This window comes from Sorghum bicolor, chromosome 1 (genome assembly GCF_000003195.3).
Source record: "Sorghum bicolor cultivar BTx623 chromosome 1, Sorghum_bicolor_NCBIv3, whole genome shotgun sequence".
In the NCBI taxonomy this organism is placed as follows: Eukaryota; Viridiplantae; Streptophyta; class Magnoliopsida; order Poales; family Poaceae; genus Sorghum; species Sorghum bicolor.
Genome location: NC_012870.2, coordinates 11,066,358 through 11,086,792, shown reverse-complemented (window position 1 = coordinate 11,086,792; position 20,435 = coordinate 11,066,358). Strand labels below are relative to the sequence as shown.

General features: G+C 42.5%; 1 protein-coding gene across 1 annotated transcript; it reads right to left on the bottom strand.

Annotated features, from left to right (window-relative positions):
- Window positions 928-2,864, bottom strand: LOC8056726. The gene is made up of 2 exons (XM_002464045.2): window positions 1,931-2,864; window positions 928-1,555 (listed from the first exon to the last, which is right to left on the bottom strand). The coding sequence occupies exons 1-2, from the start codon at window positions 2,502-2,504 to the stop codon at window positions 1,143-1,145; spliced, it is 987 nt and encodes a 328-aa protein (XP_002464090.1). The 5' UTR covers window positions 2,505-2,864; the 3' UTR covers window positions 928-1,142.

Genomic DNA, 20,435 nt, shown 5'->3' with positions numbered 1-20,435 from the left:
ATATATATATATATATATATATATATATATATATATATATATATATATATATATATATATATATATATATATATATATATATATATATATATATATATATATATATATATATATATATATATATATATATATATATATATATATATATATATATATATATATATATATATATATATATATATATTATATATATATATATATATATATATATATATATATATATATATATATATATATATATATATATATATATATATATATATATATATATATATATATATATATATATATATATATATATATATATATATATATATATATATATATATATATATATATATATATATATATATATATATATATATATATATATATATATATATATATATATATATATATGCAGTCTCCATCTCTTCTGACTTTGGGGCCACAGCAGATCTGCATGCTGTTTACTACCTGGAAAAATGGTTTGTTTGTTGCTTGCTTAGGCCTTGTTTAGTTCGCGAAGGAAAAAATTTCGCGACACTGTAACACTTTCGTTTGTTTATGGTAATTATTGTCTAACCATGAACTAACTAGGCTCAAAAGATTCGTCTCGTCAATTTCGACCAAATTGTGCAATTAGTTTTATTTTTGTCTATATTTAATACTCCATGCATGCGTCTAAAGATTCGATGTGACAGGAAATTTTGAAAATTTTTGAGTGGTTTGAGTGGAAGTAAACAAGGCCTTAGAGAACCGAGTGTCTCACTTTCTTTACTTAACCTAGCAGGTCAGGCCACACTTTGGCAGCTTTGAACTTTCAGACAGCTGCTTTCAACTTTCAAGCATAAAAAGTCTACTACTCTACATACATCCCGGTGTGTTTGTGTTTAGTCCTACTAGGCCTCAACTGCTGCTCTGTTAACAAAGGATTAAAGCTTGTCCTTTTGCCACCAATATCATATTTGCAATTATTAACATATAAACAGGATGGAACCCGATGCAGGAAAGCGACCAAGAGTCCAAGGCTTTGGAGTTTGGGCAAAAAGAATTCCACATCAAGCAAGCAAGCCTCACAGATTGTACACATCCTCACTCTACTGTTTTTACGTACTCTCTTTTTTTTTTCTTACTTCTAACCAAGAACACCCCTCCTCCTCCTACCCCGAGCAACAAGATGTTGCTGCTGCTCCTGCTGCCAATCGACAATGCGAGGCGAGCATGTCGCACACGGCCTCCCTCCTGATGTCGTCGAAGATGAGTGTCTCTATCCTGGCGCCGATCTCCCTGACCTCCGGCCTCGGCTCCCGCCATTGCCGCGCGGACCGCGACAGGTCCAGCTCCATCATCGCCGGGATCCTCGAGATGTCCCCCGCGATCTTCTCCCACGACGAGATCTGCTCCTCTATGGACCTGCTGCCGTTCCGGACCGTCGTCTCCTCATCGGCTTCGTCGTCCACCTCCATCTCGCAGAACTTGTCGTGGAGATTGTAGCTGAAGCATGGCGAGGCCGGGCCCAGGAAAGACTCCGACGGAGGTGAGCTCCCGGAGGTCGATGGCTTCTCGTCGCCCCCTGTCGAAAGTAACAACAAAGGAAACAGATTAATTAACATTGCTTTTTCACATACTAGAGTGGATTATTATTCAGCTTCAGCCAGTGATTGAGGATACTGACGAACTGAGAACAAATGACATGTGTATAATAAACACCCAAAAAATAAATACTTAAGAAATTTTGTCCTTAAAGAAGACAAGGAACATTTACAGACAAGAAAGAACATTGAAATGATAACAAGCCGGCAGGAGTAATAGAGTACTCCTATTTTCTACAATCGAGTAGTAAAATGTATAGCCATGGTAAAAGAAAATTCGCAGCTCATCGGCTGCGAAAGTAGAAACTGAATTAATAAGAATGGCAGTAGATGTGCGCGCGAGCGAGAGAGCTTACAGTGGGAATGCACCGGCGACTCGTCGTCGTCGTCGGAGTGCAGGTCGAGAACGGAGACCGGGCTGAGCTGGCGCGACGAGTCGACGTCCATGTCGGCCTTCCACCCCATCCGCTCCTCTTCCTCCCCATCGTCCCCAGGAAACACCATGGCGCGAGGGTCGCACTCGCCGCTGTCCCCGAGGGAGCGGCGGCGCAGGCGGCGGAACTCGCGGGAGCCGCAGGCGCTGGCGCCGGAGAAGCAGCCGGCGCCGCCGCCGAGGTCGTCCCAGCGCAGCACACGGCGCATGGCCCTGCTGCCCAGCACCTTGCTCAGCGCCGACCTGAGGCCGCTCGCGACGCCGCCCGGCGAGCTCCTCTTCTTGATCCCGTGGTTGCAGAGCCTGAGCAGCCGCCGGCACGCGACGGCGGGGCAGCAGCCTGTTCCTCCTCCTCCTGCTGCTGCTGCTGCTGCTGCTGCTGCCCCGCTCGCGCTCGAGCCACGGCCGCGCCGGGGCCGCCTTCCCCTGGCGGCCTCGACGAGGAACGGTTCCTGCTGCTCCTGCAGCAGCTCCGAGAGCCTCCTCGCGGCGGCCATCGCACGGACCCCCTCGCTGGTCTCGGCGCAATGCGCGAGTGCGGCCACGCAGCAGCTCAGCGGGTTGTCAAGCACAAGAAGGCGCTGCCACGGACGATGCCGCGAACGAGGGTCATGGAAGCGGCGCGGCGACGGCTTGGCTGGGCGCTGGAGGAGAGGAGGGAAGAGGAGGGGTCAGGCAGGCCTCAGGGGCGGCGCGGGTGGTTCTTTCTTGTGCGCATGTGACGGCAAAGGTAGTGGGGACTGGGGAGTAGCGGAGGGACGGGGATCATAGTATTCTCATATCCTGCGGTGGGGTGGGGTGGGGTGGTTCGAGCTCGGGAAGGGGTCCCCGCGGTGGTTGTTGGGTACTAGTGGCAGTGTGGCACTGCCGGGAGGGACGTGCGTGGAGTGGTGAGTGAGGAGTGGCCGAGTGGGACTGTGGGAAGGGAGTGTGGCGTCCGAGTGGGAGGGAGGTGCGTGGCTTGGGCCTGGGCTGGCCACTTGGCCAGAGCCCGTGGCAACTGGCGAGGGAGCGACGCCGTGACCGCCGTGCGAGGAGGGAGGGACCCGTGAGGGAGAACGGCTGGTCGTCTGCAGACTGCAGTGAGTGACAGAGGCGGATTCATCTGATGCATCGCAGAGTTCGCCATGCATCCCATTCCCAGCAGGGGAGAAAGGTGCGAGGTTTTCACCGCCACTGTCTGGCGTGGTAAAAAAAAATCAAATGAAAAAAAAACAAGCAACTGCATTATTACTACCTCCGTTTGCGTTTACTTGTCACCAAACTTTTACTGTAGCATTTTTGACTATATGTTTTTTTCTGCAAAAGATTTCTAAATACATCAAGTTTTCACATATATGATTTTTTATTGAATATACTTCATTAGTGTTATATATATTGAAGTATCTAAGATTTTTTAGAAGAAAAAAATAGATGGTCAAATTTGCTACAGTAAAAAATTAGTGACAAGTAAACCCAAACGGAGGGAAGTATATAATAATAATAATAATAATAATAATAATAATAATAATAATAATAATAATAATAATAATAATAATAATAAATTCTAAACGTGTCTGATGTCAAACATTATTTCTTTTGCTGTTGCTACTATCCAGCCCATAAAACCCTGAAAATCTTAGGTCAATAACTGGTTAAAAAAACACACACGAGGGGGTGTCAAGAACCCATTCCAACGCCGTGGGGGAGGGATGCTCGAGAAACTATGGTAGGTGCTAGGGCTCACATGGGCTGATCAATTGTCTATTTGTTTGGCTGAAAAATCAGGGCTACAAGTGCTCTTCGTTGATTTGTTGTAAGAGAATAACATTTTTGTATGATTGACACATTCAACATATAAGCCAGTAAGTTACACCTAGTTTGGTGAAGTTTCCCCTTGGCTTTAACTTATCTACGCACCATATAAATATCTCTCTTTTTAAGATATACTAAAGATGGTGAAGTCTATATTTTACTCCATTCACTAACTCTGACTCCACATATCGTAGAAAGGACTCAAAGTCGTTTGCACCCATACAAAAAATAGAGCCTTAGTTGCATTTAAATAAGATGAAGTTATTTGGGCTAGTTCGTATGTTGTCTTGTTTAGGCTATTCTGTATATGTACATGGACATACATTGCGTTTTATAAGTTGAACCTGATAAAACATCCTACAAGCCCTAGGTCACCCTCATTGTAGTAAGATGCAGTAAAATACTGAGCATTGCTCTATATGGATGACGCGAGAATAGTGAATCCACATTGTGAGGAGTTAGTTCATGAGGAGCCTAATGACTCCAGTCTTTTAGGCGTAATGATGTCTTAGTAGTATATTTTAAATTTTTGCTTATTTATTCTTAATTGACAACATAGATTCTTCTCTCTCTCTCTCAATAATTGAATATATCAGAGGAACTTCAATAGACTCTCTAATTGGATATTTAAATATAGACATCATATTTTTGAATTTCTCGCTAGTCAAAGATACAGACCGAGGATGGCTGCTCTCTAAATAGCACACACGATATAGAAAAAATTATAGGAGGGTACACATATATAGAAAGCGATTTCTACTCTAATAACTCTCTAAATAATAATTTATATAGTATATTTTAGAAAGACTTTTGAAAATGCACTAGATTCATCAACGAGAGAGAACGATTAGACATCACTTATCCTAGCTATAGCGTCACCGTTACGAGTTTACACAAATTCTCTAAAGAACTCGTTAGCGTACCGACGAAACCGATCAGTGGCAGTCGTCGAAGCAGGACGCAACTACAGATTGGTGCGCGATTCACGTACCAGTCTCGCAGTTACTATCGCTTCGCTGCCTCAAGTAATCAGCCAGCGAGTCAACTGTGGATCATTAGATGCCACCTGAAGGTGCATCAGAAATCCAGAGACGTGGCCACAGAGCCCAGAGTCCAGAGACACACAGGCACAGGCACCGGGGGTAAACGGCAACAACAAAGCTCCAACGAAACGCCCAGAGGTTGGCATGGCTTGGCTGGCTGGCTGGCTGCCATGGCAGGCAGCAGGCGCGCCCTCATCAGTGGAATTGCCAGGCTTTTTTGCCCGTCAAAAATGCACGAGCTGCTGCTAGCCTGCTATTGCCGGTTCTGTGCTCCGTCCAGTGTGAGGCAGTACGTGAAGCCCCCAGGAGATTCAAACGCCGGGTCACCATTTTCCCTAATGCCGGAGTTAATTCGAGGATCCGGCCATGCATGCTCGTCACTCGTCAGTGACTCGTGCAGCCAGCAGCCCAGCTGGTAAAAGTGTGTCTGCAGACAAACTACTAGTGCTTATAACAGTGCTGCACTTGCACGCCCCTACCGGCTTTTGCTGCCGGCCATGCATGTCCACTTGTCCAGAGAGAGGAGCCCCTCTCACTGTTGAGTGAGCAATGCCCCTCTCCGGAGGGACAGCGCAAAGGGGGCAGAGATGCTAGCAAGCACGAGCGACCCTAGCAGCAGGGTGCCTAGCACCTTTTTCTTGCGACGCGCAGGACATGGGGCTCCATGGCTAGTTGGCTACTGCTGCTGTCTGCTCCCATTAGCTCCTGCAAATGATAGCGCTCCCCGCAGGGAACTTTTGCGAGACGGAAGGCCATGAAACCTGTGAGCTATCAGTGGCACTGTGGCAGCGTCTCTGGCTTCGCTGCTTCCTTCCGCTCATTGGGGGCCTTTCTGCTGGTGAAAATTTATTAGTAGCAGCTGGAAGTTCCGAGGAGCCGTAGACGATGAGTCGATGATAGATCATGGATGGACACACAGCTCTATGAGTCGGCAGTGGGCTGCATCAGAATTCAGAAGCGATGGGTGGGCAGTGGGCTGTATCAGAGTTCAGAAGCGGAGCCGGGAGCCCGGAGGAGATTGGTTGCTTTGCACTGTGATGCGTGAGCCGGTGGCAGGATTCAGGATCACAGTCGAGGGCGATGGATCATACAGTAGCCAGGACAGGCACAGCTCCATCTGTAGCTGGAACCTGGAAGTAAAAATGCTTGCATCAAACGGGTCAGCAGGTGAAAACGGACCTGGGACATTTGAACAGTGAGTGAATGGCTGGCTTTCAGTTCAAGTGAAAAATCGAAAATCAATTGAACGGTGATGAGTTTGGTAAGCCAAGTTTTTTTTTTTGAAAAAATGGCAGGAGCTCTGCCCTTCAATTAAGAACTGGAGTAAAAAAGGTGTTTTATGTACAAATAGGACCAAAAACAGTCCAGTCGGTACAGCAGCAAGAAAGAAAAGCTCCCTATTGAAACACTCTTGTTCTTTGCTCTATATCGTCTTTAATTCTCGTGGCCACCTGCATCACCGTTTCATAGGCGTTGTTGAATATTCGTCTGTTCCTCTCTTTCCAGAGGTTCCAGAAGATATAGATGACCATGCCGTTGAAGCGTCTTCGCTCCGGACGAGGCACTTTGCTTGTAGTTTTTTTCCACCAGTGACAAATATTTGGGGGTCGTTCTGTTGCGGTCCCAGGAGGATGTCAAAATGTTCCCAAGCTAGGATTTGACTCCAAACTGCCTTAGCAAATGAGCAGCATAAACATAGGTGTAGCCCAGTCTCCAAAGACCCATTGCACAGCACACACTTTTCCTCATGTGGCCAACCCCTTTTCACCAAGTTGTCTGCTGTTAGTAGTTTCCCGTGTAACAGGATCCATACAAATACCTTGCACTTATTTTCCGCAAGTGCTCTCCAAATGAGGTCCCTTCGAAATTTGGAGAACGAGCCTCTGAATTGGGCACGGTACGCTGAGCAGGTGGAGTAATTTCCATCTGCCGTCCATTTCCAGGTGATAGAGTCTTTGACACCTTGGGTGAGATGAACATCCTGGATTCTGATCCAGAGGGAGACAAATTCCTCAACGTGGGTGGCAGTGGTGATGCGATGGCCTAGGGAGCGTATCCAATTGTCGTTACAGAGTTCCTGTTGGACTGTTCTATTCTTCCTGTTGGCTAATTGGAAGAGATTTGGGGCCAAATACTTAGGTGCTTCTCCCTCAAGCCAATTGTTGTGCCAGAAACTAGCCTTTTGCGCCGTCTCCTATCCAGTTTGGTAAGCCAAGTTTGCAGAGGCTTTTAGACCTTTCAAGAAAAACAGGGTATCCATCTTGTGCTAAAAAGAAAGAAAGAAAAAAAAGAGCAACGTACTCCGCGTAAGTGCCCCTGCGCAGCCCCGCGCGCATTGCCCGGTCTCGTGTTAGTCACCCTAGACTCCGCGGAAACGCTGAGGGGTACCATTCACCACTTTCATTTCATGTAGCCTTTGGCTTAGGACTTTAGGTAAACGAAACGTGACTTCTTTGTTTCAGCGTTAATACAGTTAGGCCTTGTTTAGTTCACCCCCAAAATCCAAAACATTTCAAAATTCCTCGTCACATCGAATCTTGCGGCACATGCATAGAAAATTAAATATAGATGAAAATAAAAATTAATTACACAGTTTGTCTGTAAATCACGAGACGAATCTTTTAAGCCTAGTTACTTCATAACTGGACAATGTTTGTCAAATAAAAACGAAAATGCTACAGTATTGTTTTCCCAAATTTTTTTGGAATTAAACAAGGCCTTAGTAGCTCAATGGCGCGTCATTTCAAATACATGTTACTCCCTCCATTCTAATAAGTATCTTTTTCCTCTATGAATTAAGACATTATTACACTATATGCCATTGAATTGATTGTATTTTTTTAGTCCCTTGTGTGCCACCGCATCTATTGTTGCATATAAACCATGTTGAAACATGTCCTCTTTAAAAGTCTAGCTGAAATTATAAAATGAGAGAAATCCTCAAAAATCTTTAATATTAAAATAATTCTCATACACAGGGTTAAATTTTAAAAGACCTACGAATTAGATGTTAAATGTTGAGAGACGTGCGAACTCAGGGTTGAATATTAAAAATCTCTGGTTGTATTTATGCAATGCTTAAAAGCCGGGACCTAAACTTTAAGCAGCAAGAACATGTGGAACTATACCCCTTATAAAATAAATCCCGTGTCATCTGAAAATATATACTGTACTTGTCCGTAGCAGTAGTACTACTGTACGTCTTTTCAGCACAGCTCGCCTGATCTGATGGCCGAGACAGTACTCTCGTATCCGCCGGCCGGACCGCGCCGTTTATCTCCGACTTTTCGTTCATGTCAATCTTGCCACTGAAATCAAGAAGCAGGGCTGTCCTGTCCGGTGTCCGTTCCAAAAGAAAGAAAACAAGTTCGCTTGCTTGACGATGGAACCCGTTAGAGCCTAGCTTTTTTTTTCAATTTTTCTTATATAAAATAGATATTTTATTACTTTCATTTGTATTTAATAAATATTGTTCAATCATAAACTAATTAGGCTTAAAAGATTTATATTCCAAATTATAGACAAACTGTGTAATTAGTTATTTTTATCTATATTTAATATTTTATGTATTTTGCCGCAAGATTTGATGTTATGAAAAATCTGAAAAATTTTACAATTTTTTCAAAGAACTAAGCAAGGCCCTAGTATCTGCACATCACAGGTGCCTTTCACAGGAACTGCACAGTCGGCAGGCCATGATCATCACAGCACTGCAGCATACGCAAATAGGAATTAGTTTAATCTCACAAGAATAACTTAGAAACATTCAAAAGTTGTCACATTCCAAAAAGTAAATGGCAGAAATAAATTTGATGGTCGAACGAAGTGTTAAATCTGTACGTTTCGCTTGTTATCTACACGGACAGACTGTGTCTACTCTGGTGGCTGATGGAAAACAAAGGCACTAAGCATATACCTTTGTTTTCATTGCGTGATTGGAGTTGTCCTTTAATTCAACTTGAGTAGAAAGACGACTCTTTCTTGCTGAAAGGAGAAGAAGACGGGAAAGCCAATGGGCCAGTGACGATGCGACGATGCTGATGGTACCAGGCTTCTTTGGGCCGCCAGTCCACATCAGGCCTTCTTGTCAGTTGGGCCAAGTCGCCAAGTCCATATAAACTCGTAGTACGTCCGTGGGCCCCTCGACACAGGACCGAATCTGAACCGGTTCAGAAGGGCGACGCCGGCGTATCGCGCTCGCACGCCGGACCCTGCTTTCGATGTGGCGATGGGACCGACGGCGACCGTCCACCCACACAAATCAACGGCTAATCGCAGCCGAAAACGATGTTACGATGTTAACGACCAAAGCAGTAGAGCTTTATTTTCATGGCCAAGTTAACATTTGACACCATCTGTCTGCCATTTCATCAGCACACCAGACATCGAGACGGAGACATATTAGGGGCCTGTTTATTTCCCAATAATTTTTCAAGATTCTTTCAAAATTCTCTATTACATCGAATCTTTGAACGCATATATAGAACATTTAAAATAATTAATTATATAATTTACCTATAATTTGAAAGACGAATTTTTTAAACCTAATTAGTCTATGATTACACAATAATTATCAAATACAAACTAATTTGGGTTTAACCAACCACTACACCACAACCTTTAAACAGCGACTGATTTAGAGTTGCTGAAAGGGGTATACAGCGATAGACAGTCAGTTGCTAAAAGTTACAACAACGGACCCCTGCAGTTGCTAATGAAGCCGTCGTTATATGTATATAGCGACGGACATAACCTTTGGCGACGGATAGTTCGATGTTCCAACTTTTAGCGCCAGGCAGCCTGTTAGAGCTTTTAGCGACGGACAATTCATCGCAATAGAAACTTTTAGCAACGGACGGTCCATCGAGCTCAATTAAATAGGTAGAAAAAAAAATAAACCAGATACATTTAAAACTGTGTAAATTGAATACTCGTTCAATTGTCAAACTCAAGTACATATGTAATCATGTCACTTAAAATCAGGCTATCCTAATCTCAACATATATTGCGAACTTAGTTGGGTTCATGTCCATAAGTTTACTACATGCTTGCTTCTGACACCTCCGAGAAGATCTTGCAACACCTTGAGAAGAATTGCCTCTAAAAAGATTCTACAACTCCTAGGAATACCATGAGAAGATATTTATTGCCTACAGCAAACCTGCATAAGGTACATGGAACTCCACTAGTAATCTTAGTGTTAGCAAAAAAAAGTTCTTGTGTAGAACTAGACTCTTTGTATGTCCAATACAACTTGGCAAAAACATTTTCAGAGAAACAAGATTAACACACAACTCATCAATTTGGCAATTGGTAGTTTTAGTTGACCCTAGTTGTTTTAGTATTTCAGACTTTTTCTCAGAGATTTCAGTGTTCCAATTCAGTGACAGTCTCAAAACAGATAACAAAGATAATAACTAAACAAGACAAGCTATAAGCTATCCTCTGTGTAATCCACACATCCAGTACTTGTAAATCTATATGATCGAAAGAAGCTGAAATTTGCATTGCATATTGGCACATAAAACAGTAAATTCACAAAGGAAGACAGGAACATACTACAGATCTCATAATAAATCTTAATCTTTGAAAGAAACTGAAATGGATTTAATAAGAGATGATGAGCATCTTTTTAAGGAATTACCATATTGTAAATAAATGATACCCGACTAGGAAGAAACAATTCATTCTCTTTTATTATGCAAAGAGGCTTTATGATCCATTGGTAGACAGACTACAACCAACAAAGAATGACAATTATTAGCCATGTTAACCCTTACCATATGAAGAAAAAACGTACTAATAAACTATTAAAGAAACATACCTTTGCCGTTGCAGTGCAGAAAGAGACTACCTGATCTTCTTTTGTTGCCCTACGGCCCTACCAAAATGCAAGATAATGTTATGCTCCCAAAGCACTAATAAGTGCATCCGGTGTAATGACATGAGGCTGATACCAAGTATTGTTAGTTGTTACATGTCAAACTGAGGACATAGGGCTTTTACAAAACATAGAATATTATGTTAAACAATTCTCATTTTTTGATAAGTAATGATTCAGATAGCTCAAATACTGGTAAGCTGCTTCTTCATATACATTTTCTCAATTGAAATCTTGTGTGCATCTACCTTTTTCTCCACTCTGAAAGGGAAAACCAGAGAGAATTGGGCTTGCCCAATCACTTGTTAATGTGAGCCTTTATGTTGGAAATATTTCCAATTTGCATCTAACTTCCCATTGCTACCTATTATTTTCACATCATTGCCTGTCTAAAACATATACTAAACAACTGCAAAATTTTATGGATTCTGCTCAAGACCACAATCCCTGAGCGTGGTGACCCTACATATTTTCAGAACTACCTTGGCTGAGCACTTTAGCAATTTTATGAATGTGTTTCTTCTGCTCACAAAACTTATGCAAAACAGAATTTCCATAAAAATGGATTGTGCTTTACAGACACAAGCATAAGGGCAACAATCTATGCTATTTCAGAAGCTTACATGAATCGAAGAATCACCAACAAAGGATGGAGTTAAATCCATGTAGTATAGCAGGCCAACCAGTAGGTGATTAAAGGGCTAGGATGAGAGAAAAAAATAAATCAACAATGATTGCTCAGTTTAGTTGCAGACACTCATGCAGTCATGTTATAATAAATAGTAACCAACTGAGGATACCTTCAGAGTTGTGGTATTCTATACTAAACAAATTCTGTGCATAGACATGTATCAGAAATATAACATGAACAAGTTCTATACTCTTTCAAGTTTGGTTCCATAATCTGGGTCCATGTACAGTTGTATACTCGTGAATGTATTATAAGACAAGACCTAGCTAAGTTCCTTCATGTACCTTGTATTGTATTTTTCGATCCCCAATCACATGGCACCAGGAAATGCACGAAACAAATGAGTGTTTACTTCCGCTGCATCATCTTCTCCTTGTAGTAGCTCTTCTTGGACGACATCTTCCCTCTCCTTCCTGCATCCCTACAAGCATTTGGGGGGACTAAAATCTCAACGACAAATTACAGAGCCAGATAACAGACTCGGGAGGACCTTGCGCTGCTTCCAGAAGGAACTGGCGACCTGTGCTGCGGATATGGGCTGCGCCCTTGCCGTGGTCGCGGGCTCGCCGGCAGCATGCTGTGGCCGTAGACTACCTTCAACTTCCGCTCTCATCCAATGCTCGCATCAAACAAAGAGGAGATTGAGGCGGCGCATCCTACACTCGAATCATCGAATCAAGTCAAGAAGGGAAGGGGATGGAGAAGGAGAAGATGCAAATGAGGAGAGAGGGAAGGGGGTCTCGCTCGAGGAGGGGCACCTGGATCTGCCACCCGGGCGCCTAGGTGGAGGCGGCGGCCGTCCAGCGCCGGTGCCGAGATGCTGAGGGTGGCGGCGGCAGATATCCACCAGCCAGGCGGCGGGGGATGTCTCGTGGGCAACGGGCGGCCGGGTAGGCGGTGGTGGCTGTCTTCAGGCATACGAGCAGGGCAGCGGCGGCGGGGTGTCGAGGCGGCGTGTATGGAGTACTTCGCTTGTTAGGCTGGTGCTGACTTAGGGTATAGAATATGAGTTCTGGGCCAAAATTTCACACGAACGGGCTGAAAACATTGGCCCAATATGCAGTTATATTTAGCGACCCACGGTTCGACTTAGTTAGTGCTATATAGCAACTGACCATCCAACGTAAAAGCAAAATATTTATAGCAACGAACCATCCATCACAGTACTTGATATTAGCAACGGACGGTCCGAGGATAAGCTTTAGCGACTCACTATTCAATGGTAAAATCAACTTTTAGCAACACACGTTAGATGCTATTGTAGTGTTGTGGTGTAGTGAACTAAGCCTAGGAGTATATGCGTGAGCATGCATGCATTCATAGGTCTTATTTAGTTCAAAAAAACTTATAAAATTTTTTAGATTCTCTGTCACATCGAATCTTGCGCCACATGTATGGAACATTAAATAAGGCCCATGAATGCATACATGTGGCGCAAGATTGCCACATGTATGGAACATTAAAAAAATAACTAATTGCACAGTCTGCCTTTAATTTGCGAGATGAATCTTTTAACCTCAGTTCATCCATGATTGAACACTATCTGTCAAATATAAACAAAAATGTTATGTTGTTTATTTTGTAAAAAAATTTAAAACTAAACAATAGGCCATGCATGGCCCATGCCACCAACATCACATCACGTCAGACCGAATCCATTCAACGGACCCAGCAGAGTGATCGAAGGCAGTGTGGTAAACATCAACGACCCAGACTGATAAACTGATAATCGTCCACCGTTTTCCGAACCTTCTTTTAAATTATCTGTTTCACCCATGATTTATGATAAAATATAGTAGTACGTATCTCACTACTACAGAATGAGGCATTGGTCGATGTCCAAAATGGCCAAAAATCTCGGTCTTTTTGCGGCCCGGGGTTAAAGACCCCTTTAAAACCGGTTCGTAACACGAACCGGTGCTAAAGGGTCATGCCCAACGGCTACTGACAGGTGCTGTCGGGGCAGAGACCCTTTAGCACCGGTTCGTGTTACCAACCGGGCCACGGGCCGAGGCAAAGCCTTTAGCACCGGTTTGTGTTACAAACCGGTGCTAAAGGGTGACCCTTTAGCACCGGTTTTGTTTCTGAACCGGTTCTAAAGGTCCGGTTTATAGGCCGGATCACTCCTCCTCTCTGCCCATTTGAAACCGATAGCACCATTCACCATTGTTGTTCTTGGAGCTTCTTCTTCCTCATTTGTTCTTCATCTCCGACGCCCATTGTTGATCTTCTTCGACTCCGTCATCGTTTCTTCATGTTTGGAGGTGACTAACTTTTGTCTTTCTTGTCTTTTTCATGTTGTTTTTGGCTTGTGATGTTCCTATTATTTTTAGCTCAAATCCACGTTGTTATTTTGAATCATTCACATGAATTAGTATCCATATATATATATATATCATATTTCATGGTTGACCTAGTATTAATGTAGTTTGCAAGAATGAATTATAGTATCTTTTTATGATCCTAGAAAGTAGGATAATTTAAATTAATTAGTTTGTTAATATCACTTGATTTATTTTTATTACTACATATAATGTCCATTGTTTCATATATGTTTACTAGTAAATGTGGAATTTATAATTGTTTAAAAATTGAGTATGGATAGTAGATGGCAACCGTGACCGGGTCTTCGGTCTCTCAACGGGTTCAAAAGCGATACCGTCCGGAACTCCCTCTCATTACTTGTGGCAAGTGTGGGCAGAAGATTTTGATGGAGTACAAAGTGTCGAAAGAGGGAGTAAACAAGGGTCGTATATTCTACAAGTGTCCAGATCGTAATGTGAGTTATTTCCAGACATTTGCTTATATATGTGCATATTTTTTTAAAAGATATTAATTAAACTTTTGATTCTCTCTTTTAATTTCAGTGGGACGGTACCGACGGATGTACAGGTTGGTACTGGGAGGAAGAATACATTGAACACATTAAGAAATCTTTTGCACAGGTGGTTGAGGCTGAAGGTGGTGAGGCAGTGAGCCGACGAAAGGAGTTTAATGATGTTGATCAAGCGAATGATCTATCTATTATAGTTGGGATCGGACGCGAACTAATTATGTTGCTTAAGTGCATTTTAGTTTTGGTTTTTTTATTGCTAGTTGCAATTGTATTTGTTGTAGCCAAGCTTTTCTAAATTAATCAACTATGTATCTTAGACATGTTGTGCAATAAGATGAGAAACTATATATGTGCATGGTTTTCATAATATATATGTTATATTTAATGCAGATGGTAACACGTAATTGGATGTATAATGCCGATCGGCGCTCCGAAGAGTTCATTAATGGCGTGCACTATTTCTTAAGTGTGGCCGAGTCAAATAAGAGGGACGGTTTCATGTGCTGTCCATGTGCCGTGTGCAAGAATTTGACTGAATATTTATTGACGGTCCTTAATGCTCACAATTAACCATCAACTAATCATAGAAAAGGATCCAAATGCAACCAACACCTAGACTTAGGGTTTTATCTGACAAAATTCCACAAGTTTTGGTGTTTGTCTATTTCTGCAGGGGGTTATCAGGAATTATGGAAGAAAGGCCCACACGTCGGGTTTATATAGAGATATTAACGTGCCGCGCAATTTTCTATCATCTAGAAGACTCCAGAAGCCACGGGACCGAAGCGGAAGACGAGAGGCCTCAGGGTCAAGGCGCCCGCCCTAGTCCTGAGGGCGCCCGCCCTCAGCCAGAGTCCAATCAGGACTCTCTTTCGGGACAACGCTCCACCGACCTAATACTTCAAAGAAAACCACACGATTAATGTCGGTTTGATCCGACGGCCCAGATTCACTTGAAGGGACTATAAAACCAGACCCCCCTGGCCCTTGGAGATCATACCTCTTCTACAGAATCAAAGCTAGGGTTTCAATTCTTCATCCAAGTAGAGAGGATCCCTCTAGTTCTTCTAGTTCTACCTCTAGTTCATCTAGTTCTAGTTCCTCTAGTTCTAGTTCTAGTTAGTTCTAGTTGTAATCTAGAAAATAGGAAGAGAGAAGAGGAGAGCGGAGGAGGAGCCGGATCTGTCGGATCTTCCTCAACATTATACTTTTGCAGCAACTGGTTCGTTCTTCATCGTTCTCCAGGTTCTTCAATTCATAATTCCTGAGTTCTTTAATTACTTTTATTTACATTCAAGTTATTTATTGGATTCCCGCTTGCATCAAGTGCTCTAGTCTTTATAACGCTAGAGTAGTAATTAATAGATTAGACGTGGTGTTTAGTCTTGCAATTATCTGGAATTGCACCCAATCCTGCGGATTGTTGTGGTAGCCTTAGGGTAGTGACAGCCCTAACGGTCGACGTATTCCACCTCGTTCGGATCGGTGTTTGTAGGACCGTAGTCAGACCTTCCTAGCCCCCTTCTCATCTCTTTCTGTGGTTAGTGCTCTGATGTCCCGATATAGATAATCTTGAAGTAATTCTTGATTCTTAGATCAATTATAGAACTCTTAGGAAACTTCCTCTCTTCCCACCGAAAATATTCATATAGTTATCCTTGGGCGATCTTGGATCTTAATTAGTACACTCACGTTCTCTGTGGAAAATCGATACTCTGGAATACTCCCGGGTGAAGGCTACATCGGTATCCGTGCGCTTGCGGATTTTTCTGTTTGCGTTTAAAATACCCAACAATATTCTAACTCAAGAACTCTTCATTCACACTTATTAAAGTCTGGTTTCGTACCAAACTATATTTGTTGGACCAAACATGGAGAAAGCGGGATTATAATGGATGAAGGTGAAGAAGAAGAAAAAGAATTGGACCATGCCAATATTATTGCTCAGTACGGTGGCTTCAATGATGTTGCAATGGGGGGAGATAATGAAGAAGAGGTGGCGGCAGAAGATGATTGGGGCGATGATGCTTTTGGTGATGCCATCCGTGATGCACAAAGAGAATGTGAAAGTGATAAAGAGAAAGCCAAGTTCGAGCGCATGCTAGAGGACCACAGGAAATCGCTATATCCCACCGCTGAAGAGGGGCAAAAAAAGCTGGGTACCACACGAGAATTGCTGCAATGGAAGGCAAAGAATGGTACATCTGACAAGGCATTTGGGCAGTTATTGAAGATCATAAAAAAGATGCTTCCGAAAGGCAACGAATTGCCCACCACTACGTATGAAGCAAAACAGGTTGTCTGTCCTTTGGGATTAGAAATCCAGAAGATACACGCATGTCCTAATGACTGCATCCTCTACCGTGGGGAGGAATACGAGAATTTGGATGCATGTCCAGTATGTAAGGCATCACGGTATAAGATTAGGCGAGATGATCCTGGCAATGTTGAGGGTGAAGAACGTCATAGGAAGAAAATTCCTGCCATGGTTATGTGGTATGCTTCTATAATACCACGATTAAAACGTCTGTTCAGAAATAAGGACAATGCAAAGTTGTTGCGGTGGCATAAAGAAGACCGTAAGATAGACAATATGCTGAGACACCCTGCCGATGGATCCCAGTGGAGAGCGATAGACAGAGAATTTCTAGATTTTGCAGATGATGCTAGAAACTTGCGGTTCGCCTTAAGTACAGATGGTATGAATCCTTTCGGTGAGCAGAGCAGTAGTCACAACACTTGGCCAGTTACTCTATGTATCTACAACCTTCCTCCACGGCTATGCATGAAGCGGAAGTTTATTATGATGCCGGTGCTTATCCAAGGACCGAAGCAACCTGGCAATGACATAGATGTCTACCTAAGGCCATTAGTTGAGGAACTTCAACTTTTATGGAGCAAACCAGGAGTTCGCGTGTGGGATGAGTACAAACAAGAGCACTTTGACCTGCGAGCATTGCTGTTTGTAACAATCAATGATTGGCCAGCTCTGAGTAATCTTTCAGGCCAGTCAAACAAGGGATATAATGCATGCACACATTATTATGAAGACCTTGACTGTGTATTTTTGAAAAAATGTCAAAAGGTCGTGTACCTTGGCCCCGTCAGTTTCTTCCTGTGAACCACCCAGTACGAAAGAAAGGCAAGCATTTTAAAGGCAAGGCAGACCACCGGACCAAACCTCTCAATCGAACCGGGGATGATGTACTCGAAATGGTCAAGGATATAAAAGTGGTATTTGGAAAGGGACGAGGCAGCAAACCTATTCCCAAGGATGCTAAGGGACACATACCCATGTGGAAGAAGAAATCTATATTTTGGGAGCTACCTTACTGGAATGTCCTAGAGGTCCGCAACGCGATCGACGTGATGCACCTGACAAAGAATCTTTGTTTGAACTTGCTCGGATTCATGGGTGTCTACGGGAAGTCTAAGGATTCACTTGAAGCACGGCAAGACTTGCAGCGCATAAAAGAACGAGACAACCTGCATCCAGAAAAGACAGATGATGGACGTCATTAATTAAGCCCTGCTAGCTACACTCTGAGCAAAGAAGAGAAGGAAAGCTTGGTTGAATGTCTTAGCAGCATCAAGGTCCCATCTGGATTCTCCTCCAATATCAAGGGAATAATTAATGTGCCAGAGAAGAAATTCCTGAACTTGAAGTCTCATGACTGTCACGTTCTAATGACGCAATTGCTGCCGGTCGTTTTAAGAGGAATTCTACCTCCACACGTACGTCTAGCCACCGTAAAGCTATGAGCATTCCTCAATGCAATTTCTCAGAAGGCAATCAATCCAGAGCAACTAGCTACTCTGCAGAATGATGTCGTTCAATGTCTCGTCAGCTTTGAGTTGGTGTTCCCTCCATCCTTCTTCGATATCATGACACACCTCCTAGTTCATCTGGTCAAAGAGATTCGTATTCTCGGTCCTGTCTTCCTACACAACATGTTCCCCTTCGAGAGATTCATGGGTGTCCTAAAGAAATATGTCCATAGTCGTTCCCGGCCAGAAGGAAGCATTGCCAAGGGCTACGGAACAGAGGAGGTCATAGAGTTCTGTGTTGACTTTATTCCAGACCTTGACCCAATTGGCATTCCTGAATCTCGACACGAGGGCAGACTCAGCGGAAAGGGAACACTTGGGAAGAAAACATATATTGGTACGGGAGACGATTACTTCAATAAAGCACACTACACAGTTCTCCAGAACTCCTCATTGGTGGAACCATATGTTGAGGTACACAAAGATTTCCTACGGTCCTAGTGGCCCGGGAAGAATGAAGCTTGGATAATGCGTCAGCACATGGAAACTTTTGGCGATTGGTTGCGCAAAAAATGTCAAGGTGATGAAAACATTGATGAGCAGCTTTATTTGTTGGCCAGGCAACCATCATGGCATGTCCTCACATACAAAGGGTACGAGATAAATGGTAACACATTTTACACAGTTGGCCAAGATAAAAGGAGCACCAACCAAAATAGTGGTGTACGCGTGGATGCCACGGATCCAAATGGGAACAGACAAACATATTATGGACGCATAGGAGACATATGGGAACTAGTCTATGCAGCTAATTTTAAAGTTCCTTTGTTCCGGTGCCAATGGGTGAAGATGACCGGAGGTGGGGTAACAGTCGACAAGGAGTATGGGATGACAACCGTGGACCTTAACAATAGTGGGTTCAAAGACGAACCATTCGTCCTTGCTGCAGATGTGAGTCAGGTGTTCTATGTCAAAGATATGTCTACGAAACCAAAGAGAGGAAAAAATGATGACCACTCAATCATCAATGAGCCAAAGCGTCACATTGTCCTTTCTGGGAAAAGAAACATTATCGGAATTGAGGACAAGTCAGACATGTCAGGCGATTACGAAAGGGATGATCGAATTCCGCCCTTCATAGTCAACAAAGACCCAAGCATTCTGTTAAACAATGAGGATACTCCATGGTTACGGCAGGATCATAACCAAGGGTCATACGTCAAGAAGAAGTTCACTGTTGTGTCGGCTTGACTTTGTATGAAACTATATTTGAGAATTGTGAATTTTGATGTGTGTAACAAACTTTGTTTTCATGACTTTGTATTCATGACTTTTCCAATTGTTAGAGATCATCAAATGCAAAAATTGTCATGACTATATGTGTCAATTGTGGATTTTCAACTACATCTTCCCAAAACTTTGTCAAATGCAAAAATGGTCTATATATGAAATGTAGATTTTGATGAGTGGAACAATATTGGTATTCATGACTTTTCCATTCGAGACCATCTAGGGTTCTGAAACCGCTGCGTGGCTATGAGTTATATGAAAATTCAAAATTCAGTGGTTCAAACTTTTCCAAATGAAAAGTTGACCATTAGAAAAAATGTAGAACTTAATGAGTGTAGCAAACTTTGTATTCATGACTTTTCCATTTGGGACAATCTAGGGTTCGGTCAAAGGGTGTGTTTGTAAAAACCAATGCTTTGACTTTGGTCAAACTTGGTCAAATGGCCCATTTGATGACTTCAAATGAAAAAAGTTTGAATACAAAGTTGTTAGAGATCATCAAGATCTACATTTTATATATTGTCTATTTTTCCATTTGGATAAATTTGAGCCAATCCTAAGCACATTTGTTCAAAATCCAAGACGGGTTTTGGTCAAACTTGGTCAAATGACAAACTAAATTACTTCAAATGAAAAAATTTTGAATACCAAGTTGTTAGATATCATCAATATCTAAACTTTTTATATACACAACTTTTTCATTTGAGAAAGTCTAAGTTAACAATACCCACCAATTCTTGAATCTCATACAAACTAAATGAAACTATATGTGTCAATTGTGGATTTTCAACTACACCTTTCCAAAACTTTGTCAAATGCAAAATTGGTCTATATATTAAATGTAGATTTTGATGAGTGGAACAATATTGGTATTCATGACTTTTCCATTCAAGACCATCTAGGGTTCCGAAACGGCTGCGTGGCTATGAGTTCTATGAAAATTCAAAATTGAGTGGTTCAAACTTTTCCAAATGAAAAGTTGACCATTAGACAAAATGTAGAACTTGATGAGCGTAGCAAACTTTGTATTCATGACTTTTCCATTTGGGACAATCTAGGGTTCGGTCAAAGGGTGTGTTCATCAAGATATATATTTTTATATGATTTTTTATTTGATGAAAACTA

What these genes read in the sequence shown, in the direction of transcription:
- LOC8056726 (XM_002464045.2), bottom strand. Translation starts at nt 2,504, where the DNA reads ATGGCCGCCGCGAGGAGGCTCTCGGAGCTGCTGCAGGAGCAGCAGGAA. An exon ending in GTCGCCGGTGCATTCCCACT is followed by an intron (nt 1,556 to 1,930) that starts GTAAGCTCTCTC and finishes TACTTTCGACAG; the next exon opens with GGGGCGACGAGAAGCCATCG.